The 21,930-nt window shown below is 43.4% G+C and overlaps 1 protein-coding gene and 2 pseudogenes across 1 annotated transcript; 1 reads left to right on the top strand and 2 right to left on the bottom strand.

The window, feature by feature from the left end:
* Positions 1–2,392: 2,392 nt before the first annotated feature.
* Positions 2,393–15,932, bottom strand: LOC134929543 (secreted Ly-6/uPAR-related protein 1-like). Its single transcript, XM_063925138.1, has 3 exons — positions 15,848–15,932; positions 10,997–11,119; positions 2,393–2,616 (listed from the first exon to the last, which is right to left on the bottom strand). Exons 1-3 carry the CDS (start codon positions 15,930–15,932, stop codon positions 2,393–2,395), a joined length of 432 nt encoding a protein of 143 aa, XP_063781208.1.
* A 2,644-nt stretch (positions 15,933–18,576) lies between these two features.
* LOC134930331 (5S ribosomal RNA) lies at positions 18,577–18,695 on the bottom strand (annotated as a pseudogene).
* Positions 18,696–20,389: 1,694 nt separating this feature from the next.
* Positions 20,390–20,508, top strand: LOC134930332 (5S ribosomal RNA; annotated as a pseudogene).
* Positions 20,509–21,930: the final 1,422 nt, after the last annotated feature.

Genomic DNA, 21,930 nt, shown 5'->3' on the forward strand with positions numbered 1-21,930 from the left:
TCTCACTGCTGGAACACTAAGCAGAAGGATGGAGAACATCCCTCCCAGGAAAACCCTGAAGGAAAGTCACCACACGTTAAGACGGTGACTGGATGTTTATTAATCAGGAACGTAAACAGATCACCGTAGCAATATAAATTTACTAAGCATCTTTGTACTAGTGATAAGAAAAGGGTTAACCTTAACGTCCTCTTAAACACACTGGCAGAGAATTTTCATCATAAGTTTTGCGCAATTCAATAATCACAATACCACGTAATGAGATAAAGGGGGTAATTCAGATCTGATCAATTTCTTAGACATGCGGGGGGACACCCAGTACAGGACTAGTCCGCCCCGCATATCAGGGCTCCCCCCCCCCCCCCTGTACAGGTGCAAAAGCATTTCACGGCGGCAATACTTTTGCACCTGGCGAATAGCCCCCTCCCGATCCGCAACCGCCTCTGCCTGTCAATCTCACTGGGCTCCCGGGGTGCGCACGCGTGTGCGCACTCCACATAGGGATTCACACTGCGATCGATGCAGCTGAATCGATCAAGTCTGAATTAGGCCCAAATGCTGTATGACATAAGAAATATATAGAAACAATATATGATCTAGCCACTAGGTGGCGACCTAGGAGTCTCTAAGGCTCTATCCTTTAGGTTTATTGGAGAATATGTGTGTGGTCCCTCCAATATTGGCCCTCATTCCGAGTTGATCGCCGGTAGCTGTTTTTAGCAGCCGTGCAAACGCATAGTCGCCGCCTACGGGGGAGTGTATTTTCGCTTCGCAAGTGTGCGAACGCCTTCAGAGTAGGTCTGAACTTACTCAGCCCTTGCGATCACTTCAGTCTTTTTGGTGCCGGGATTGATGTCACACACCCGCCCTCCAAACGCCCGAAGACACCTGCGTTTTCCCTACCACTCCCAGAAAATGGTCAGTTGACACCCATAAACGCCCTCTTTCTGTCAATCTTCTTGCGATCGGCTGTGCGTATGGATTCTTCGTTAAATCCGTATTGTACCCGTACGACGCGCGTGCTCATTGCGGTACATACGCATGCGCAGTAGAGACCTGACTGCAGCGCAATGAAAATCGGCAGCATGCAATCAACTCGAAATGACCCTCATTATCCCAAGACTCCAGGGGCACTGCGACTGAGACCACTCTCCTGGTTTTGGTCTCCCTTCTATGAGGTAGCAGCAAGAAGTCCTAAAATCCTCCCTGTCCTGTGAATAGACACATGCTGGCTAACACTCTGGAGTCTCTCTAATGGGCAAAACCATGTCAGTGCAGGTGGGGCAGATGTAACATGTGCAGAGAGAGTTAGATTTGGGTGGGGTGTGTTGAAACTGAAATCTAAACTGCAGTGTAAAAATAAAGCGGACAGTATTTACCCTGCGCAGAAACAAAATAACACACCCAAATCTAACTCTCTCTGTACATGTTACATCTGCCCCACCTGCAGTGCACATGGTTTTGCACACAGCACTGGACACACCCACAGCGGCGATGCTAACAGCGTCAAACTGGAATCAGTCCCTGCGTTATCACATCATGATCATTTACTTGTGACCATAACATGTAAGCTCGTTTATAACCCAGCAATCCGGGCCCCGCAGTAGGGGCTTTAGAATTCTGACAATTCAGTTGCTTGTTTGAATTTTTTTTTTTAACGACACAGGAATAAAAACATAATTATTGTACAGTGATCCGTGGTTCGAGATCCCGTACCTGAGTCACAACAACCATGCTTTCTTTATTGTTAAAGGAATCTTTTGGAGGCATGCGTTAATATACATCATCTAGCAAAGAGGGTCATTCTGAGTTGATCGCAGCAGCAAATATGTTAGCAGTTGGGCAAAACCATGTGCACTGCAGGTGGGGCAGATGTAACATGTGCAGAGAGAGAGAGATTTGGGTGGGGTGTATTCAAACTGAAATCTAACTTGCAGTGTAAAAATAAAGCAGCCAGTATTTACCCTGCACAGAAACAAAATAACCCATCCAAATCTAACTCTCTCTGCACATGTTATATCTGCCTCCCCTGCAGTGCACATGGTTTTGCCCAATTGCTATCAAAAATCCTGCTGCGATCAACTCAGAATTACCCCCAATATACAGTATGCTCCAAAGACATGACATTCAGCAACAACAACAGATGTAACAATTAGGGGGCGATTCCATTCTCCGATGTTTGCTGTGTTACGGTAGCGGTGGAACATCACCCATTTCCCGTGGGGTTTGAGGAAATGTTACTGGTTATGAAGTGCCTTCGCCCGACCGTTCCGCACGTTGTGTCCGCGGCGGAGCGTCTTGTTTTAGTGTTTTCTTTTTTTTATGTCTTGACTTTACGTTTGCTAGGGATGTACAAACAGTCGCTCGCCCACACCGTCCCTATGAGCTCAAATCATAATGCGGCTCGGAGCGCAGTGATGGCGTAACCTGCGACGGCAGCCAGGGCCCATTGACTGCTGTGGATCCTCTTTGCGCCATTTGTGGCAATTAACGGGAGGCATCTGTTCTCTTGGCAGCAGTAAACTGGATGTACAATTCCCAGACTGTTGGGATTGGTGGGCTCACATTTCTCTGCGCAGTTTCTGACCACGTACTTACTGTCTGTGAAGGGAAAACCTAAAAAGAAGAACACAATATTCATGTATCATTAAAATTGCCGTAATGTTGTTTTCTTTTCAATAGTAAATAACAAAAGCAAAGAATTAGTCACTTTCATGTAATTTTGCGGACATTTTTGGACCAAATGTTAGCCAGGTAAGTGGTTACGTAAATCACGTCTGATGTGCGAATCACATCAACTTTTCCATGTACCCTTTTTGTAACAGTGATAATTAAGGGGGGGATTCAGACCGGATCGCTGGGCAGCTCATCACTACTGCTATCAGATAGTCGCCGCCCAAGAGGAGTGTAAATTTGACCGTGCAAGTGTGCGATCCCATGTGTACGCCGTGCTACAAATATCACTCAGTCAGCGGACAGCTGCAAATCCGTTCCCACCTCACTCACCATCGAATGATTTTACCAGTACGTGAGCAGCCCCGGACTTACTCCTACAGTGTGATGAGAACAGGCTGATCGGGGCCGGAGCTGCCGTCACACACCCGCCCTGAAAACGCTTGGGCGCGCCTGCGTTTTCCCAGACACTCCCAGAAAACGGTCCGTTACCACCCACAAATGGCCTCTTCCTGTCAGTCAGCTTGCGAACACCCGTGCGATCTAAATATTCGCACCAACCTGTCGCCGTTCGGCAATACCTGTTGTTATTTGGCGACGCACGTGCGCATTGCGGTGCATTCGCATGCACAGTCAATCGATAATTGCCCGCTGTGCAAAAAGCACCTCAGCGATCACGTCTGGATCGGGACCTAATTCCACTAGAAACTAATGATGTGACTCACAAGATAACACATAAGAGGAAGATTATTTCCCTGCTGCTGGTAATGCTGCAACGAGAAATCCTCTATTACGGTGCTGTTATTACATGCAGCAAAGTTCCGTAAAGTTAATTGCGGCTAGTTCCATCTCTGCAGTTACCGGCGCATTGCGCTATCCACCTGCGCATCCTTTTCCTCATTGCCAGGAATCTTACACCTTCAAAGTAACTACTGCAAAAGTGTCTAAAGTCAGGACCACACTTGTGCTGCCACTGTCCACGTCATGCCATGCGATGTCTGTGCACCCTACATAGCAAATAGGAGCCGGGATATGAGGAGACTGTCTCGCCATCATGACTTCTGTCCCGATTTGAGAATAGGTGGTGGTGGGGGGGGGGGGGGGGGGGGTAGGCCGCCAACAATGGCAACATCAGGGCCTTGAAAAGGTGTGTTTTTTTTGTTTTTGCTTTTTTAATCTGTTTTTATTGAATAAATGAGGAAGTACATTCCAAAGCAAGAACAAAAAGGCCAACAGCTTGACAAAAATTATACATCGCAAGTGGCTAAAGTAAACCCATACGTATCAAGTAGCATGGCACAATAAAAATACAAATCCAACAGATAATTAGTAGGGTTAAAAAAACATACACATTGTCATATGAAATCAAAGTACTTCCATGAGGGAGAGAAGGGTGGAATAGGGAGGGTTAGGGAAAAAGAAGAAAGAGAAAACAAAGAAAAGAAAAGGGAGAGAGTAGTGATCTAACACAGGGGATTATTGGTAAGAGAAACCATCCAAACTGTCTCAGGAAATAGTCACCTAATTTATATCCTGAGTCGAAAAAACATAATATTATTATTTATAGGTCGATGAGGATTTATAGTTCAGCCAGGGAAGCCAAATGGTAATAAAAAACAAATAATTTAATTCTAGAAGCTAGAAGGATATCATCCATATTCATATAGAACTCAATTCTAGCGAACCATTGTCTTTGAGTGGGAGGGGTAAGGGATCTCCAAAGGGTGGGTATAACCACGTGGGTGGCATTACTTAAGTGACGAAGTAAGGATCATTTATAATGTGACAACGACAGTGGTGAGTGGGTCAACAGCCAAAAGGCAGGGGTAGTAGGAACAGTGGCCTTAATCAGTAGCGGACTTTTGCCCGGGGCGCCGCCTTCTGGAGGGCGCAGGGCGCCATCCGGAGGGCGCCGCACCAGGGCAAGATCCGCTGCTGCTGTGTGCCCCCCGCTGCCCCCCTGCTGCGGCTGGCCGCTGCCCCCCGCTGCCGCTGGGAAGGGAAACTAGACGCGTACGCGTCCAGTTTCCCTTCGTGGAGAGGTCCTTTACTGTGCGGTGCGCGATGATGTCATCGCGCACCGCACATCATTTCAGTCTGTACAGGGGGCGTAAATGACCACGCCCCCTGTACGAAGCCACGCCCCCTAATGCCGCCCGGGTCGCCAGAAGCCCCGGAACCGGCCCTGGCCTTAATGATATCCTGGGAAGTAACAATAGTCCCAGAAGGGTCGGAGCAAGGGGCATTCCCACCAAATATGTAACAGAGTGCCAGTAGCCTGTTAACATCTCCAACATTCATCTGACACAGTGGGATACATAGCATGTAAACGAGAGGGATGTCTATACCAACGCCTTCATATTTTATATTGAGTTTCCCTAACCTGAATACAAACAGAGCTGCTATGAGCTTTAAGGAAAATTGCTTCCCATTCTTTGTCCGATAGGGAGAGATTCAAATATTTTTCCCAAGCTGAGGCAAATAGGGGAGGAGCCTGCGAGGCATAGAACTGCAGCACTTTATACAAGGTAGAAATCGTAGTGCAAGATTGTTTGGAAGAATAAAAACAATTTAATACAATCACACTCACATAAGATAAAGATAAAAGAGCATATATCACCATTGGGAATAAATCCCATCTAGGATCATCAACATCAGGGAGAGAAATCCTTTATTAAAGCAGACAGACTTTCCACGTCCCAGCTACCAAGATGTGATGTCCGGTGTGATGGTGTCCCGTGCTTGAACGCGTTTTCGGACCAAAACGTCCTTTATCAGATGCTTCCCTGATGTTGCTATATGCTCTTTTATCTTTATCTTATGCGAGTGTGATTTTTTCAAGTTTTTTAGTATCAAAGAGAAAAACTTCTGTGGAGTCCAAAGAGAATGGCGACACCTGTACGGTTTTATATGCCTATTGCATCAGTTAAGATGTGAGGGTGGTTTTTCAAATAAACAAGTGTACTGTTTTAAAACAATATTGCACTATGTTTTTATCTTCTTGAGTTCTAGTATTAAGGAAATCCAATTACTGGATACTTTGGACATTCTTTATGTAAGAACATTGTATCACTTCCTTATTATTGGCTGGTGGCGCCATTGTGTGGTAGTCCTTAGAAATTGCATTTGATTTATTTTTGAGTTTGGTGAAGGCTGTTTTTCTGCACCAGAGGCTGCATCCAGCAGGGTTGCACAATTTTTAGCTCTATACCACTTTACAGTATATATATTGTACTGTTGGTCTATTGTACTGTGACATTATATTGTACTGTGACAGTATATTGTACAGTTGGTCTATTGTACTGTGATAGTATATTGTACTGTGACAGTATATTGTACAGTTGGTCTATTGTACTGTGACAGTATATTGTACTGTTGGTCTATTGTACTGTGACATTATATTGTACTGTGACAGTATATTGTACTGTTGGTCTATTGTACTGTGACATTATATTGTACTGTGACAGTATATTGTACAGTTGGTCTATTTTACTGTGATAGTATATTGTACTGTTGGTCTATTGTACTGTGACATTATATTGTACTGTGATAGTATAGTGTACTGTTGGTCTATTGTACTGTGACATTATATTGTACAGTTGGTCTATTGTACTGTGACAGTATGTTGTACAGTTGGTCTATTGTACTGTGACAGTATATTGTACTGTTGGTCTATTGTACTGTGACATTATATTGTACTGTGACAGTATATTGTACTGTTGGTCTATTGTACTGTGACATTATATTGTACTGTGACAGTATATTGTACAGTTGGTCTATTTTACTGTGATAGTATATTGTACTGTTGGTCTATTGTACTGTGACATTATATTGTACTGTGATAGTATAGTGTACTGTTGGTCTATTGTACTGTGACATTATATTGTACTGTGACAGTATATTGTACAGTTGGTCTATTGTACTGTGACAGTATATTGTACTGTGACAGTATATTGTACAGTTGGTCTATTGTACTGTGACAGTATATTGTACTGTGATAGTATATTGTACAGTTGGTCTATTGTACTGTGATAGTATATTGTACTGTGATAGTACATAGTACTGTTGGTCTATGGTACTGTGATAGTATATTATACTGTTGGTCTGTTGTACTGTTATAGTATATTGTTCTGTGATAGTATATTGTACTGTGATGCTATGTTGGACTATCAATATATTATACTGTGTGGTGAGAGGGCTTGTGTCTCACCAAAATTGTCCACATTCTGGTGGGATCAGCTCCCTCCAAGAAAGAAGAAAACAAGGCCTGCACATCAGTGACGTGCGGTGGGGTGAGGCAGGTGAGGCAGAGCCTTTCCTGTTATACTTACGTTTAAACCAGAGTTTTGACTGAATAAAGTATATGAAAAATACTAATAATTTGTTTGAAATACCTTCTTTGCATTATTCTAGTGATTTTTATAGCCCAAACTCTGGAGTAAAAAGTCTATGGCAGGTGAGGCAGTGTATCTTTTCTGCACATCTCTGATCAAAACTCACCAAATTTCCAGGAGTTTATAATGCTGCACCTGTGTATAATGCCCAGATGTACCCTTTGGCTCATATATTGCATGGAATTTTGGCTCTGGGGTTAGCCAGTGCCTCCTGAGCCATTTAGCTCACCGCACGTCCCTGCTGCACATTCTGCACCTGAAGTGGAGGTTTATAATTCTGGGCTTTCTGAATTGCACAGCTGCAACTGGAGAAAGGAGAAAGAGAGGTCCAGGATTTCCAGCTCCCCCTGAGACATCAGGAAGTCAGGTGCAGGAGACGGGTTTAAGAATCCCATTTACCCAGAGTTCTGGGCGCTGATGCCTGTTAGAGGCCAGTGAGCAGGGAACAACTTGTAGCTCCAGGGACTGTGGATTTTGGCCGTGCCTGGAAAACATGGCATGTGTGGCTGCAAGCCACTGCAGCAGAATCACTATTGAGCACGGGAAGTGCTAGGACCTCTTATGTTCATTTGTTTATTTTCTGTATGTACCTGTGTGATCAAGCCCAAGCCTGAGTATGCTGTGTTACAGTGTCTGATGCCAGTAAAGAGTCAGACACTGTGTTGTAACCAGAAAACCTGCCTGCGAGTCCTTATTTCAGTACCCGTTTTACAACTGTTATAGTATATGTGCAAGATGTACTCAAAATATAGACAATAAAAATCTAGATAGTTGTAAGGTCGACACCAAAATGTCAACAGTGATAATGTTGGCATGGTCAAAATGTAGACAACTAAAATGCTGACACAGTCACATGTCTACAGAGATACAATAATTATTAATGGTGACCAGTCATAATGGATAGTGTCCCCCTCAGGGGGGAGCGCTGCACACGGGCACACACTGATCCCGCCATACCAGATACATTGTCTGATCTGCCTAATTGTCATATCAAGACATTTGTAGGGCTAGGCAACGGCTAGGCCAGTGGTTCCCAAACTTTTTGAATCATGGCGCTCTAGAGTGTCAGAATTTTCTTCACGGCACCCCTAAACCAAAAGATTCTTATTGAGAAATTTAGAAAAGATTTAGATGTCATCCTTAGGTTTAATTATGTGGTGAGGGACAGGATTCACTTCTGTTTACCACATATTTTATGACTGGCAGCCACTAATACTGGTTTTCTCTATTGTATTGACCATAAATGATTGAAATTGGTCCTGGACCACCTAACCAAGGCACCCCTGCAGGTAACCAGAGGCACCCCAGGGTCCCAACGGCACACAGTTTGAGAACCACTGGGCTAGGCAATCTGTGGCACTCCAACTACTATGCCAGCATACCTTGCCCCAGATTTTCTGTTAGGGCATGCTAAACTGTGGCAGGGCATTCTGGCATATAGTTCCACAGCAGCCGGAGTGCTACAGGTTGCCTACTGAGAGAAGAAACGCTGATCCTATCATGTCACCCATTGTTCTACATTTATTGTAATGTTTTTGTTTTATTTGTTTCTATTTATATGAAAAAAAGTTTCCTATCATCATTTGTTTACTTAAAAAAAAAATGCCCTTATTTATCAATGAGTGATACATTTCTCTGTGAGTGATAAACTGCACCTGCCAATCCGCTCCTAACTGTCATTTTTCAACACTCAGCCTGTGACATGGAAGTTAGGAGCTGATTGGCTGGTGCAATTTATCACTCACAGTGAAATGTATCACTCATTGATAAATTAGGGCAAAAATGCACAAATCCGCGACAGGAATCATTTTAAAAGCACAAAATATTTTTCTTTGGGACAGTAACAGACATTTATACTATGACCCAGTATTGTACATTTTTTAATTCCAATAGGTGTTTACAGAAAAATAATTTTGTGACCTTTTTTTCTCTATTGGATAGCGCGACATCTGGTGGGGAACGCAAAGCTGAGAGAATAACGGTGAAAAGGTCGACGACCTCATAAAATAACTATTGGCAGTGAAAGGAGTACAGAATATAAAATCAGTATTATACGAGTTCTCCCACTGTTGGTATATCAAAGGAAAAATACACACAGGTAGAGGGTCCGTTATTTATTAACAAGCGATATACAGGCTGTCTGCGTTCCAAAGCATGTACAATTGCCGACCTGTTAACTTAGTGTCTAAGTAAGAACACACATTTAGTTACTCTAGTTACTACCTTTCAGGATATATCACAGTTTTTCGTGAAAATAAAACATAGTATAGAAGATACTGTTAATTCCCTAAAAGACAAATATATATCCACTGCAATCCAAGTATATGTGAAGGAACAACATAATGTATACAGATTGAAGATACACATGCGATAATAGTGACTGCATATGGGCAGAATGCAGTGTCCTCTAATCCCCATCCTGATTGACAGGCTGAGGACATTTGGGGGCAGGGAGGGGGCAGCAACCGGATCCGTTCCTTAAAAAGTGTGTGCCAAAATATACGTGTGTGGTTTCATGGGGAAGGGGCATGGCCACAGAAAGTACCAATTCACATTACACCACTCAGTAGTGTCCGTCAGTCACATTACACCACACAGTAGTACCCCTTATGCACACCATGCAGAGCCCCTTGTACATGTTACACCAGGTAGAACCTCTTATACATGTTGCGCCATGTAGAGCCTCTAATACACAGTGCACCATGTAGAGCCCCTTATGCAAGTTACGCCAGGTAGAGACCCTTTTATACATGTTGCACCAGGTAGGGCCCTTACACACGTTACGCCAGGTAGAGCTCCTTATACACATTGCGACAAGTAGAGCCCCTTTTACACATTGTGACAGTTAGAGCCCCTTATACACGTTGCACCAGGTACAGCCCCTTAAACATGTTATGCCAGCTATAGCCCTTTAAACACATTGCATCAGGTAGAGCCCATTACACACGTTATGCCAGGCAGAGCTCCTTATACACATTGCACCAGGTAGCCCCTTATACACATTGCACCAGGTAGAGCCTCTTATACACCCTGCATCAGGTAGTCCTATACACATTGCCCAGGTAGCCCCTTATACACATTGCACCAGGTAGCCCCTTATACACATTGCACCAGGTAGAGCCTCTTATACATATTGCACCAGGTAGCCCCTTATAAACATTGCACCAGGTAGCCCATTATACACATTGCACCAGGTAGAGCCCCTCTAGAAAGAGAATGTGTGTGTGTGTGTGTGTGTGTGTGTGTGTGTGTGTGTGTGTGTGTGTGTGTTTGTTTGTGTGTGTGCAAGTGTGTGTTTGTGTGCCGTTGCCTGTAGGTCCCCCGGCTCTTACCAAACTTTCGCCTTGCTTCACATGAGGTGAGGGGGGGCAGGCAGCGAGAGATGGTGGGCTTGCAACGAGAGATGGTGGGCTTGCAACGAGAGGCGGGCAGCGAGAGATGGTGGGCTTGCAACGAGAGGCGGCGGTGGGCAACAAGAGGCGGTCAGCCAAGCACGGTGTGTGCAGCGGATGGGTGCATGCAATTCATGGTGCTAGCACCATCATGCCGCAGCAGCCTGTCTGCCTGCCCTGCTAGCCCGCAAATAAAACCACCAATGATTGCACACCCGCTTCCTTGCAGCTGTGCAATAGTGTAAAACTTTGAATCAGGCCCAATGATCTGTGTAAGTACCACTCACAAATGTCACAGCCTTAAACCAGAACGCAATTTTTACAAGTCTAACTTATGAATGCAAGCTACAGTATAGGTGGAACGTGCTACCAAAAGTATTGTTTTCATCTTTTCTTCTTGTTATTTTTCCCGATTACACGATGAAATCTGCAGTTTCAATGGAAATGTATTACAATGGAACTGTATTTCAATGGAACTGTATTTCAATGGAAATGTATTACAATGGAAATTTATTTTGTCCAGAAAGTCCAACTTACCAGTGGATATGGGGCCATAGACTTCACTCCTGCACCACTTCTGTTGCTGGGAGCAATTCTTGCTGACCGTGCAGTCATCGCTTGGCGTGGGTGTCAGACACACGTAACACTCCAGGGAACAGACTGTGACATCACAAGAAAAAAAACACACCACTGATTCATGTAACAGATTGAATTTAAAATGATATATTTATTGCACAGTGATCAGTGATCCTTCCATGCATTAGCTAGGTGGAGGAATAGCGGGCGTTCTGACCATTAGCCATAGGGCGTTAGCAGCGGCAGACTTTAGTACAATGCTCCGTCTGATATGGCAAATAAATAGAATACAATGTGAATGAAATACAAAATCTCCTCTATATACAGTATTACCTATCAGTGTATGAATCTGAAGTATTGAATATGAAATAGCGCAAAATGATATATGGGATATTGTGCTTCTAATTGTAGTGTATTATATGCTTATAATAAGTCATCAAAATCTGTATAATCATATACAGGTCATTGATAGCCAAGGTGACTTCTGAAATCTATAATAACTTACTGTGATGAGTACATTATGCCTTATAATCAGGGATAATGCTGCAGATGATAAGTGATAATGCTGCAGGTGATAAGTATCAATGCTCCAGGTGAGAAGTAATAATGCTGTAGGTGATAAGTGATAATACTGCAGGTGATAAGTAATAATGCTGCAGATGATTGATAAGTAATAATGCTGCAGGTGAGAAGTGATAATTGTGCAGGTGATAAGAAATAATGCTGCAGGTGAGAAGTAATAATGCTGTAGGTGAGAAGTGATAATGCTGCAGGTGAGAAGTAATAATGCTGCAGGTGAGAAGTAATAATGCTGCAGCCTGCAGGTGAGAAGTGCTAATGCTGCAGGTGAGAAGTAATAATGCTGGAGGTGATAAGAAATAATGCTGCAGGTGAGAAGTAATAATGCTGGAGGTGAGAAGTAATAATGCTGCAGGTGATAAGTAATAATGCTGCAGGTGATTGATAAGTAATAATGCTGCAGGTGATTGATAAGTAATAATGCTGCAGGTGATAAGTAATAATGCTGCAGGTGATAAGTAATAATTCTGTAGGTGATAAGTGATAATGCTACAGGTGATAAGTAATAATGCTGCAGGTGATTGATAAGTAATAATGCTGCAGGTTAGACGTGATAATTGTGCAGGTGATAAGAAATAATGCTGCAGGTGAGAAGTAATAATGCTGCAGGTGAGAAGTAATAATGCTGCAGGTGAGAAGTAATAATGCTGCAGATGAGAAGTGATAATGCTGCAGGTGAGAAGTAATAATGCTGCAGGTGAGAAGTAATAATGCTGCAGGTGAGAAGTGATAATGCTGCAGGTGAGAAGTAATAATGCTGCAGGTGAGAGGTAATAATGCTGCAGGTGATAAGTAATAATGCTGCAGGTGAGAAGTAATAATGCTGCAGATGAGAAGTGATAATGCTGCAGGTGAGAAGTAATAATGCTGCAGGTGAGAAGTAATAATGCTGCAGGTGAGAAGTAATAATGCTGCAGGTGATAAGTAATAATGCTGCAGGTGAGAAGTAATAATGCTGCAGATGAGAAGTGATAATGCTGCAGGTGAGAAGTAATAATGCTGCAGGTGAGAAGTAATAATGCTGCAGGTGAGAAGTAATAATGCTGCAGGTGAGAAGTGATAATGCTGCAGGTGAGAAGTAATAATGCTGCAGGTGAGAGGTAATAATGCTGCAGGTGATAAGTAATAATGCTGCAGGTGAGAAGTAATAATGCTGCAGGTGAGAGGTAATAATGCTGCAGGTGATAAGTAATAATGCTGCAGGTGAGAAGTGATAATGCTGCAGGTGAGAAGTAATAATGCTGCAGGTGAGAGGTAATAATGCTGCAGGTGAGAGGTAATAATGCTGCAGGTGATAAGTAATAATGCTGCAGGTGAGAAGTGATAATGCTGCAGGTGAGAAGTAATAATGCTGCAGGTGAGAAGTAATAATGCTGCAGGTGAGAAGTAATAATGCTGCAGGTGAGAAGTGATAATGCGGCAGGTGATAAGTAATAATAATAATGCTGCCCCGTCCTTATGTTCAGCCTCAGTCCTAGGTCCTCTGCTTTTCTCTATCTATACCTCATCTCTTGGGAAACTAATCAGCTCTTTTGGATTTCAGTATCCTCTGTATGCAGATGATCCTCAGATCTACCTATTCTCCCCTGATTTGTCACCATCTGTATTGGGCCAGGTCACTGAATGCCTTTCTGCCATTTCATCTTCGATGACATCTCGCCACCTCAAACTTAATATTTCCAAAACAGAATTAATTATATTTCCACCGGCCAATAGTAGTTACCAACCTGATATCTCTATCACTGTTAAGAACTCGGCAATCACCCCTACCCCACAAGCTCGCTGCCTAGGTGTCATCCCTGACTCTGATCTGTCCTTTGTTCCCCACATTAAATCTGTCTCACAGTCATGTTACATACATCTAAGAAACATATCCAAAATACAACCATATCTTACACAAGACACAGCAAAAACTCAAATCCATGCTCTCATTATCTCCCGCATTGATTATTGTAATAGTCTCCTGACCGGTTTTCCCAAACATAGGCTCTCACCACTACAATCCATACTGAATGCAGCTGCGAGAATAATCTTCCTCACTAGACGTTCATCGTCTGCGGGATACGGTCGATAGGTCAACACAGCTTAAGTCGACAGTCATTAGGTTGACCACTGAAGGTCGACATGGTCAATAGGTCGACATGAGTTTTTCACTTTATTTCTTAATTTTTGGGATTTTTCCATACTTCACTATCCATGTGGACTACGATTGGAACGGTAACTTGTGCCGAGCGCTGCGGTAGCAGAGCGAGCCACCTTGCCCGAAGCGAGCCAGGCGAGGGGACATGGTGCACTAATTGGGGTTCCCCGTCACTTTACTAACAAAACTAGAACAAAAACAGTCCAAAAACTCATGTCGACCTTTTCACCTGTCGACCTAGTACATGTCGACCTAATTCCCATGTCGACCTTCAGTGGTCAACCTAATGACTGTCGACCTAAGTTGAGTCGACCCAATGACCCATACCCATCGTCTGCAGATCCGCTCTGTCAGTCCCTCCGTTGGTTACCAGTATTCTACCGTATTCTATATAAAATACTTTTACTCACACACAAGGCCATTAACCAAACTGCACCATCGTACATCTCTTCACTCATCTCATAATATCTCCCAACCCGACCTCTCCGCACTTCACAAGATCTGTGTCTCTCATCCACACTCATTACTCGCTCCCACTCACGATTGCAGGACTTTCATTGGGCTGTACCCAGTCTGGGGAATGCCCTCCCACGCACAATAAGACTCTCCTCTAGTCTCCAAACCTTCAAGCGTTCCCTGAAAACTCACCTCTTCAGGCAGCGTATCAAATTCCAGAACCGCCCACATAACTTTCATAAACCTTCCTACCAAATTGCATCCACCCTGCACAGTCCACACATATCCTCACGTCTTCTCATCCTTCCTCTGGACCCCGGTTCATCATTGCTGTGTGACCATATCATACAGCCCACCAAGAACCTTTGCAATCTGGTGGACAACTATGCAATAGATAGCACCTATCCTTGTTTACATACCAATTTCCCTATAGTTTAGGTGGCCAAAAGGTAGATCGCGATCTACCGGTAGCTCACAGAGCATCCGCCGGTAGATCGTGACAGACTTAACAGAAAATAACTGTAAGGAGCCTGCCGCCGCTGCTTCTCTTCACAGCTCCCAGGGATGCAGTCACCCGAAATGTAAGGTGCCTGGGCGCTAGTTGGATCCAGTTTGATCCAGCCGGTGGTGGCAATGACAGGAGAAGCAGCCAGCGGGAGACCATGCAGCGTGAAAGTGGGACCAGTGTTTGTAGGGAGAGGAAGGACTGAAGATAGGCAGCATGACAACTTGTCAGGTAAGTTATGCAAAGGGGGGTTTCTTCACAAGGGGAGGGACGATCTGCAAAGGGGGGATTTGCACACTGCGTTGTGTCTTCACAAAGGGTTTTTTTTTTTACACAAGGGGGGGTCTGCACAGAGGGGATTATTGTACAGGGGGCTATTATGCAGGGGACGGGAAGGGGGGTATCTGCACAAGAGGGGGATCTGCAAAGGGGGAGATTCGCACAGAGGGGGGTTATTTGATGTTGTCATTTTTATTGCTGTTTTTAAATGTGCGCATTATTATTGGTGCTGTAATTTGATGGCATCATTATTAATGATATTTTTAAATAGGAGCGTTATTATTGGTATTATTTGACGCTGGTAGAAAGTGAAGAAAAAGTAGAGCCCAGGTCCCAAAAGTCCGGCCACTCCTGCCCTATAGAGTGTAAGCTTGCGAGCAGGGCCTTCCTACCTCTATGACTGTTTGTTATTAGTATCACCCAGTTTTGTTATATCATTGTTATTTCCAATTGTAAAGCGCAATGGAATTTGCTGCGCTATATAAGAAACTGCTAATAAATAAATAATAATAAATAATGTTCTGGATCCAACTCTGTAAAATATTGTAGCAACAAATCCTGCCAAGATCATGGGGGGGAATGTAATAGAGTGTGAGAATCAGAAAGTGAGAGATTTTCTGAGAGTTCTCCTGGTTGTTGTTTTTTTTCTTGTTTGTTTTTTAAGTGGCAATCATTTACAGAACTCTCACAAAATCTCCCACTTTCTGATTCTCACACCCTATTATATTCCCCCCATATTGGATCACTGTAAATACTATGGACATTATAAGTGTAGAGGTATTATTATTACTATTATTATTATTATTATTCATTAGATTAGTGACAGTACAGATATCACTAATATAGACCTTACCCAGCTCCACGCAGACCAGGGCCAGCAGAAAGCACAGAATGAATCTCATCATATTGGATCTCTGCAGAGAAGAGGAGATCTGCATCTCCCGTGTAGTTATATACAGTATATTTATACTCAGTGCCACCCTCCGTGTTATCCTGACAGCCAAGAAAAACAAGTTTAGTGCATCTCTCTCACGCATGTGGTTCTTAGCCTTTATTTACAAGCATCCGTGTTCCTAATATAATTGGGACGTATCGAGCAAGAAAACGTCATCCATGCTGCATGTGTGCTGGATAGCGAGCGATGCTCTCTGCTCAGTATATGGGGTGCTATAAAATGGGTTGGGAATATGAAGTGTGATCCAATGGCCCCAGGTCTCACTAGTTTTAACACGTCGGTCTGAGCTGCCAGCGACTGCCATTTGCACCAGTTCATTAACACGTAGGATGTAGAGTCACTTCCAGGCCAGGTCTATGCAGGAAGACACCTGGGGATTTCCAAGTGTCGGGTTCTACAACCCAGCGCTTCTGATCACGTTTATGCCCAAAATTTAAAAGGGCAATGCATTTACTAAGCATTTTTTGCTAGTAAAAGCATTGCCTTTTTAAGGTTTGATACAGCTCCCCTATAGAGGTATGCACATATGGAAGTTTGCATGTGTATCTCCCTGCCCATCATGTACCTGAGCCAGATGCGGCTGGCTGGAGTATGTAAGATATGGGCGTCTGCAGAGCTGTCTGTATATAATAGACTTGCAGCACTCAGAAGGAATTAGGCGCAGACCTATTGGCGTATCTATAACGGGGGCTGTGTGTGCGGTGCATACAAGAGCCTACACCGTACACCCTGCACCCATGTTCATGCTCTGCCGAGTCCCGCGTCGTGCTGCTGCAGTAGAAATCAGTCGGAAAATGGTGCGGCACCCAAATTCCCAGTGATTCGTGCATGCGCAAGTAGAGATTTGTTTCCGGGAACATGGTGGGCGCCATGATTCTGGAGGCCTGCACATGCACACAGGCTGTGGAGACCTGCGCATGCATACAGGCGTGCACACAGGCTCTCTTAAACTGCTCCTGCGCAGAACCCTCCATATCTGCTTTAGTAACAAGTGATAGCTGCAATGCCCGTATTTCTTCCTAACTTTTCGGAGAACTTTAATTCAGCACAGAATCCTCCGAGTTGTTTCTCACTAATGCATCAGTGCATTTATTTGCGTTACACACAGTGGTTCATTAGCAAAGCACAAAACTGCTGATGGTTATACAAAATAAGGTTTGGTCCCGTCCTTTGCTCTGGCACACAAGTGACCTAGGTTTATGCTAGGGGTGGTCGCCAGGCCATTTTTCGGGTTTTGTGTTTTGGTTTTAGATCTGGATCACCTTTGTGTTTTGGATCTGTATTGGTTTTGCCAAAAACACCCTTTCGGGTTTTGGTTTTGGTTTGGGATCTGTATTTTTTTAAATAAAAAACATAAAAACAGCTAAAATGACATAATTTGGGGGTGTCTTTGTTCCTACAGTATTATTAAACTCAGTGACATTTATTTCCACTCATTTCCAGTCTATTCACAATATTGAGGCTAATTCAGACCTGTTCGCTCGCTAGGGTTTTTTTGCAGTCCTGCGTTCGCATAGTCGCCGCCCATAGGGGAGTGTATTTTAGCTGGGCAAGTGTGCGAACGCATGTGTAGCAGAGCTGTACAAACAAATTTTGTGCAGTCTCTGAGTAGCCCAGGACTTACTCAGCCGCTGCGAACACTTCAGCCTGTCCGGTACCGGAATTGACGTCAGGAACCCTCCCTGCAAACGCTTGGACACTCCCAGAAAATGGTCAGTTGACACCCACAAATGCCTTATTCCTGTCAATCTCCTTGCGAACGCCAGTGTGAACGGATCCTTTGCACAAACCCATCGGTGAGCGGCAATTCGCCTTGTACCAGTGCGACACGCCTGCGCATTGCGGTGCATACACATGGGCAGTTTAGACCTGACCCCCCGCTCTACGAAAACGCAGCCTAGCGATCAGGTCTGAATTAGCCCCATTTTTTTAATCCAGTTTAGGCCAAAAGTTTGCACTGAGGTAGCTGGACGGAGAAGGTGCAGCCCTTGTATGTATATACTGGGAGGACGGACACAGCACAAAATATTAAAAAAAGGAATGTATTTAAAAAGCCGACATGTTAGGCAAGGTAGAAAAGGAATTACAGAAGACTCTTGTGTGGGTGCACTCTTGTTTTAAATTGTTAGTATGAAAATATTAAAACATAACTTTTATTATCTCATAATTGCTAGAAAAAGATCCACACTTTTATAATCCACTACAATTAATTAAACAAACTATATTGTTACCCATGTAGACCACCAACATCTATGAGAGGTGTCACCTCTATTTGATGGGTCTATTGGGAATTTTTATCTCACAAAAAAATTGGAAATGTTCTGGTTAGTCTATGTTATTAGACTTCAGGAGGGATGTAGACACTCAGGCTCTACACCCTGATCCTATCTCACCAGCACAAGCTCAGCTTGTATTAATATAGGACCTCCAAGGGTCATTGATCCAAAGTATTATCAGGAGTATAGATCCTTATTCGCATTGGCAAATGTCAGATCTGTGACATGTCAAGGAAGACGGTACTTGGAGAGAGTTAAAGTTTAAGTGACACAGGTCAGATAGATGAGCAGAAAGAGATGATTGAAGAAAATGTGGTGATCCTGCTGTTGGTTTCGAGTCGAGAAGGTCACGAATTACAACACCGGGTATTCTCTGGGGGTCACCCTCACAGATACTGACCCAGCCCACCACCGTTTTGCTTCCAAGATCGGACGAGATCGGGCTCTGTCGGTGGGGTATGGTAGTAATTCCTTGGGCCTTCTATAGCCGACTCACCAATGAGAGTGCACCTAAGGAAGTGCAGCATTGGAAGTGAACAAGCCCGCAGGACGGGTGAAACGCGTTTTCCAGCATTTCAGCATGACCTATCCCAGCATCCCAGCATGAATCACTTCAACATTAACCAAGGACTGAAGTAGTGGAATTTTGCATCCCGTTATTTAGTGACTGACCCAGGGACCTGGGCAGGGACCGGTACACTTTTCTATATATATATTTTTTTTTTTTTCTTCTGGGATTGATTCTTCATTTGATCCCACATACCCAAGCAGCAATCCGACATGCCCCCCTTTGTCATCAGGGCAGCCCAGGGATCTGGGCAGTGATTGTTACTATACATTTTCCTCACCATTTCCCCCCCCCCCTCCCTTGTTTTTCCTTTTTTCTCTTAAATTGTTATTGCTACGTGTTTCAGCAATATTATCCCAACTACTTTTATATTATTTTAGTAACCTTGTCTAGATAGCATTGAGTACAGAATTAATAATGACATTTGTCTAAGCATTTTATAAGTCAGCATCCTAGGGGCCTGTCTACCCCCACTCTCGATTATACTGTCAACAGGGATACCCCCTATACACATCCGAGATTGTGGATCACTTGAAACACCTGTATACTAATGCTTGATGTTATAGCTCTGTAGCTCTATATAAGATATTAATCAGACCTAATCAGGTTTATCTAGGAATCCAGGCAGGATTATCACACCGCTATTTTTCTTATTTCACCAGTTATGTGATATGGTATACATAGTGGCCCTCATTCCGAGTTGTTCGCTCGGTATTTTTCATCGCATCGCAGTGAAAATCCGCTTAGTACGCATGCGCAATGTTCGCACTGCGACTGCGCCAAGTAACTTTACTATGAAGAAAGTATTTTTACTCACGGCTTTTTCATCGCTCCGGCGATCGTAATGTGATTGACAGGAAATGGGTGTTACTGGGCGGAAACACGGCGTTTCAGGGGCGTGTGGCTGAAAACGCTACCGTTTCCGGAAAAAACGCAGGAGTGGCCGGGGAAACGGTGGGAGTGCCTGGGCGAACGCTGGGTGTGTTTGTGACGTCAACCAGGAACGACAAGCACTGAAATGATCGCACAGGCAGAGTAAGTCTGGAGCTACTCTGAAACTGCTAAGTAGTTAGTAATCGCAATATTGCGAATACATCGGTCACAATTTTAAGAAGCTAAGATTCACTCCCAGTAGGCGGCGGCTTAGCGTGTGTAACTCTGCTAAATTCGCCTTGCGACCGATCAACTCGGAATGAGGGCCAGTATTTGTGTATTTGCCCTTTGTAGTATAGGTGTGAATAAGTGTGATGACGAGTACCCCTCAGGGGCTGTGTATCAATCTCTCTTTTCCATTACTCGTTATCTCTATTTTCCGTCAATAGAGTAATTACTGAATATAACCTGATATTCTCAGTTACCTGATTTTATGTGTACTCATCACTGTCAATTTCTGACAGCATTTTGTCTTGACACCAAGCTTTCTTTCTTCTTTCTATACCTTTATTCCTCTCCATATATCTGCGGACTCTCATCCATGATCCACAGGTTACCCTGTGCCTAACATGGACAGCAGATCCGCCCTTATCTGCTCTCTCTCTCTCCCGAATCTTCCTTAGGTGCACTCTCATTGGTGAGTCGGCTATAGAAGGCCCAAGGAATTACTACCATACCCCACCGACAGAGCCCGATCTCGTCCGATCTTGGAAGCAAAACGGTGGTGGGCTGGGTCAGTATCTGTGAGGGTGACCCCCAGAGAATACCCGGTGTTGTAATTCGTGACCTTCTCGACTCGAAACCAACAGCAGGATCACCACATTTTCTTCAATCATCTCTTTCTGCTCATCTATCTGACCTGTGTCACTTAAACTTTAACTCTCTCCAAGTACCGTCTTCCTTGACATGTCACAGATCTGACATTTGCCAATGCGAATAAGGATCTATACTCCTGATAATACTTCGGATCAATGACCCTTGGAGGTCCTATTAATACAAGCTGAGCTTGTGCTGGTGAGATAGGATCAGGGTGTAGAGCCTGAGTGTCTACATCCCTCCTGAAGTCTAATAACATAGACTAACCAGAACATTTCCAATTTTTTTGTGAGATAAAAATTCCCAATAGACCCATCAAATAGAGGTGACACCTCTCAGAGATGTTGGTGGTCTACATGGGTAACAATATAGTTTGTTTAATTAATTGTAGTGGATTATAAAAGTGTGGATCTTTTTCTAGCAATTATGAGATAATAAAAGTTATGTTTTAATATTTTCATACTAACAATTTAAAACAAGAGTGCACCCACACAAGAGTCTTCTGTAATTCCTTTTCTTCCTAGTTCGCCCCTGACTCTGGGTGCACCACCAGACTTATTCATCAAAAAACGAATTATTCGTACACATTATACGTCATTCTGGTACTCCACTATTGTTACTATTTTTCTTGAAAGCTCAGAACCGGTGCGGAATCATATCTAATTTGTGAGATATGTTAGGCAAGGTTCAAGATTTCAGTTCACAAAAAGATGATTAAGACAAAGAAGAATAAAAAAAGACAATATTTTAGATGCTGTAATCATGATTTTAATTTATTTTGGATCAAAATCTTCTGTTCCTCAAAGATATATTTAATATGCAGTAGGTTCGCTATACAAGTTTGTAGAGTTTATTTATATTAATTTAATTTAAATCTAGTTAATTTATAATAATAATAATTATTATTATTAACAATAATATTAATTTTAAATAATCACAATGTGGTGATAAGAAGAATTATTAAAATAGGACAATCAGTTGTCAAAGTCAGAAAAATATCACGCTACACACTGCCATATTTGCACCTCATGCGAGTGCCTGTTGCACGTTCATGAGCCCTGCCGTGCGTGCGCATACTCGCTGTTGCGTGCACCCGCGGGCGCACAGTGTGCGCATTTACGGTAAAGTTTATGTGCGTCTGGCGGGCGACTCGTTCGTAACATATTTTAACTATATAATGTATTTTGTAGATTATGGTCCCTTTGATAGATTCTGAAAGTTTAGTTAATATAGCATGTTCATGGACATAGAGATCCCTCTTTGTTTGATACGAAGGGTCAGACATGAGTCATACAGTGGTGTTTAGTATCCATCGGAAGAGTATTTAATTAGCAATATTCCGGTGTTGGTTTGGAGCAGATTAATCGCTCGTGCGAATAGTTATGGAC

Source organism: Pseudophryne corroboree, chromosome 5 (genome assembly GCF_028390025.1).
Source record: "Pseudophryne corroboree isolate aPseCor3 chromosome 5, aPseCor3.hap2, whole genome shotgun sequence".
Taxonomy (NCBI): domain Eukaryota; kingdom Metazoa; phylum Chordata; class Amphibia; order Anura; family Myobatrachidae; genus Pseudophryne; species Pseudophryne corroboree.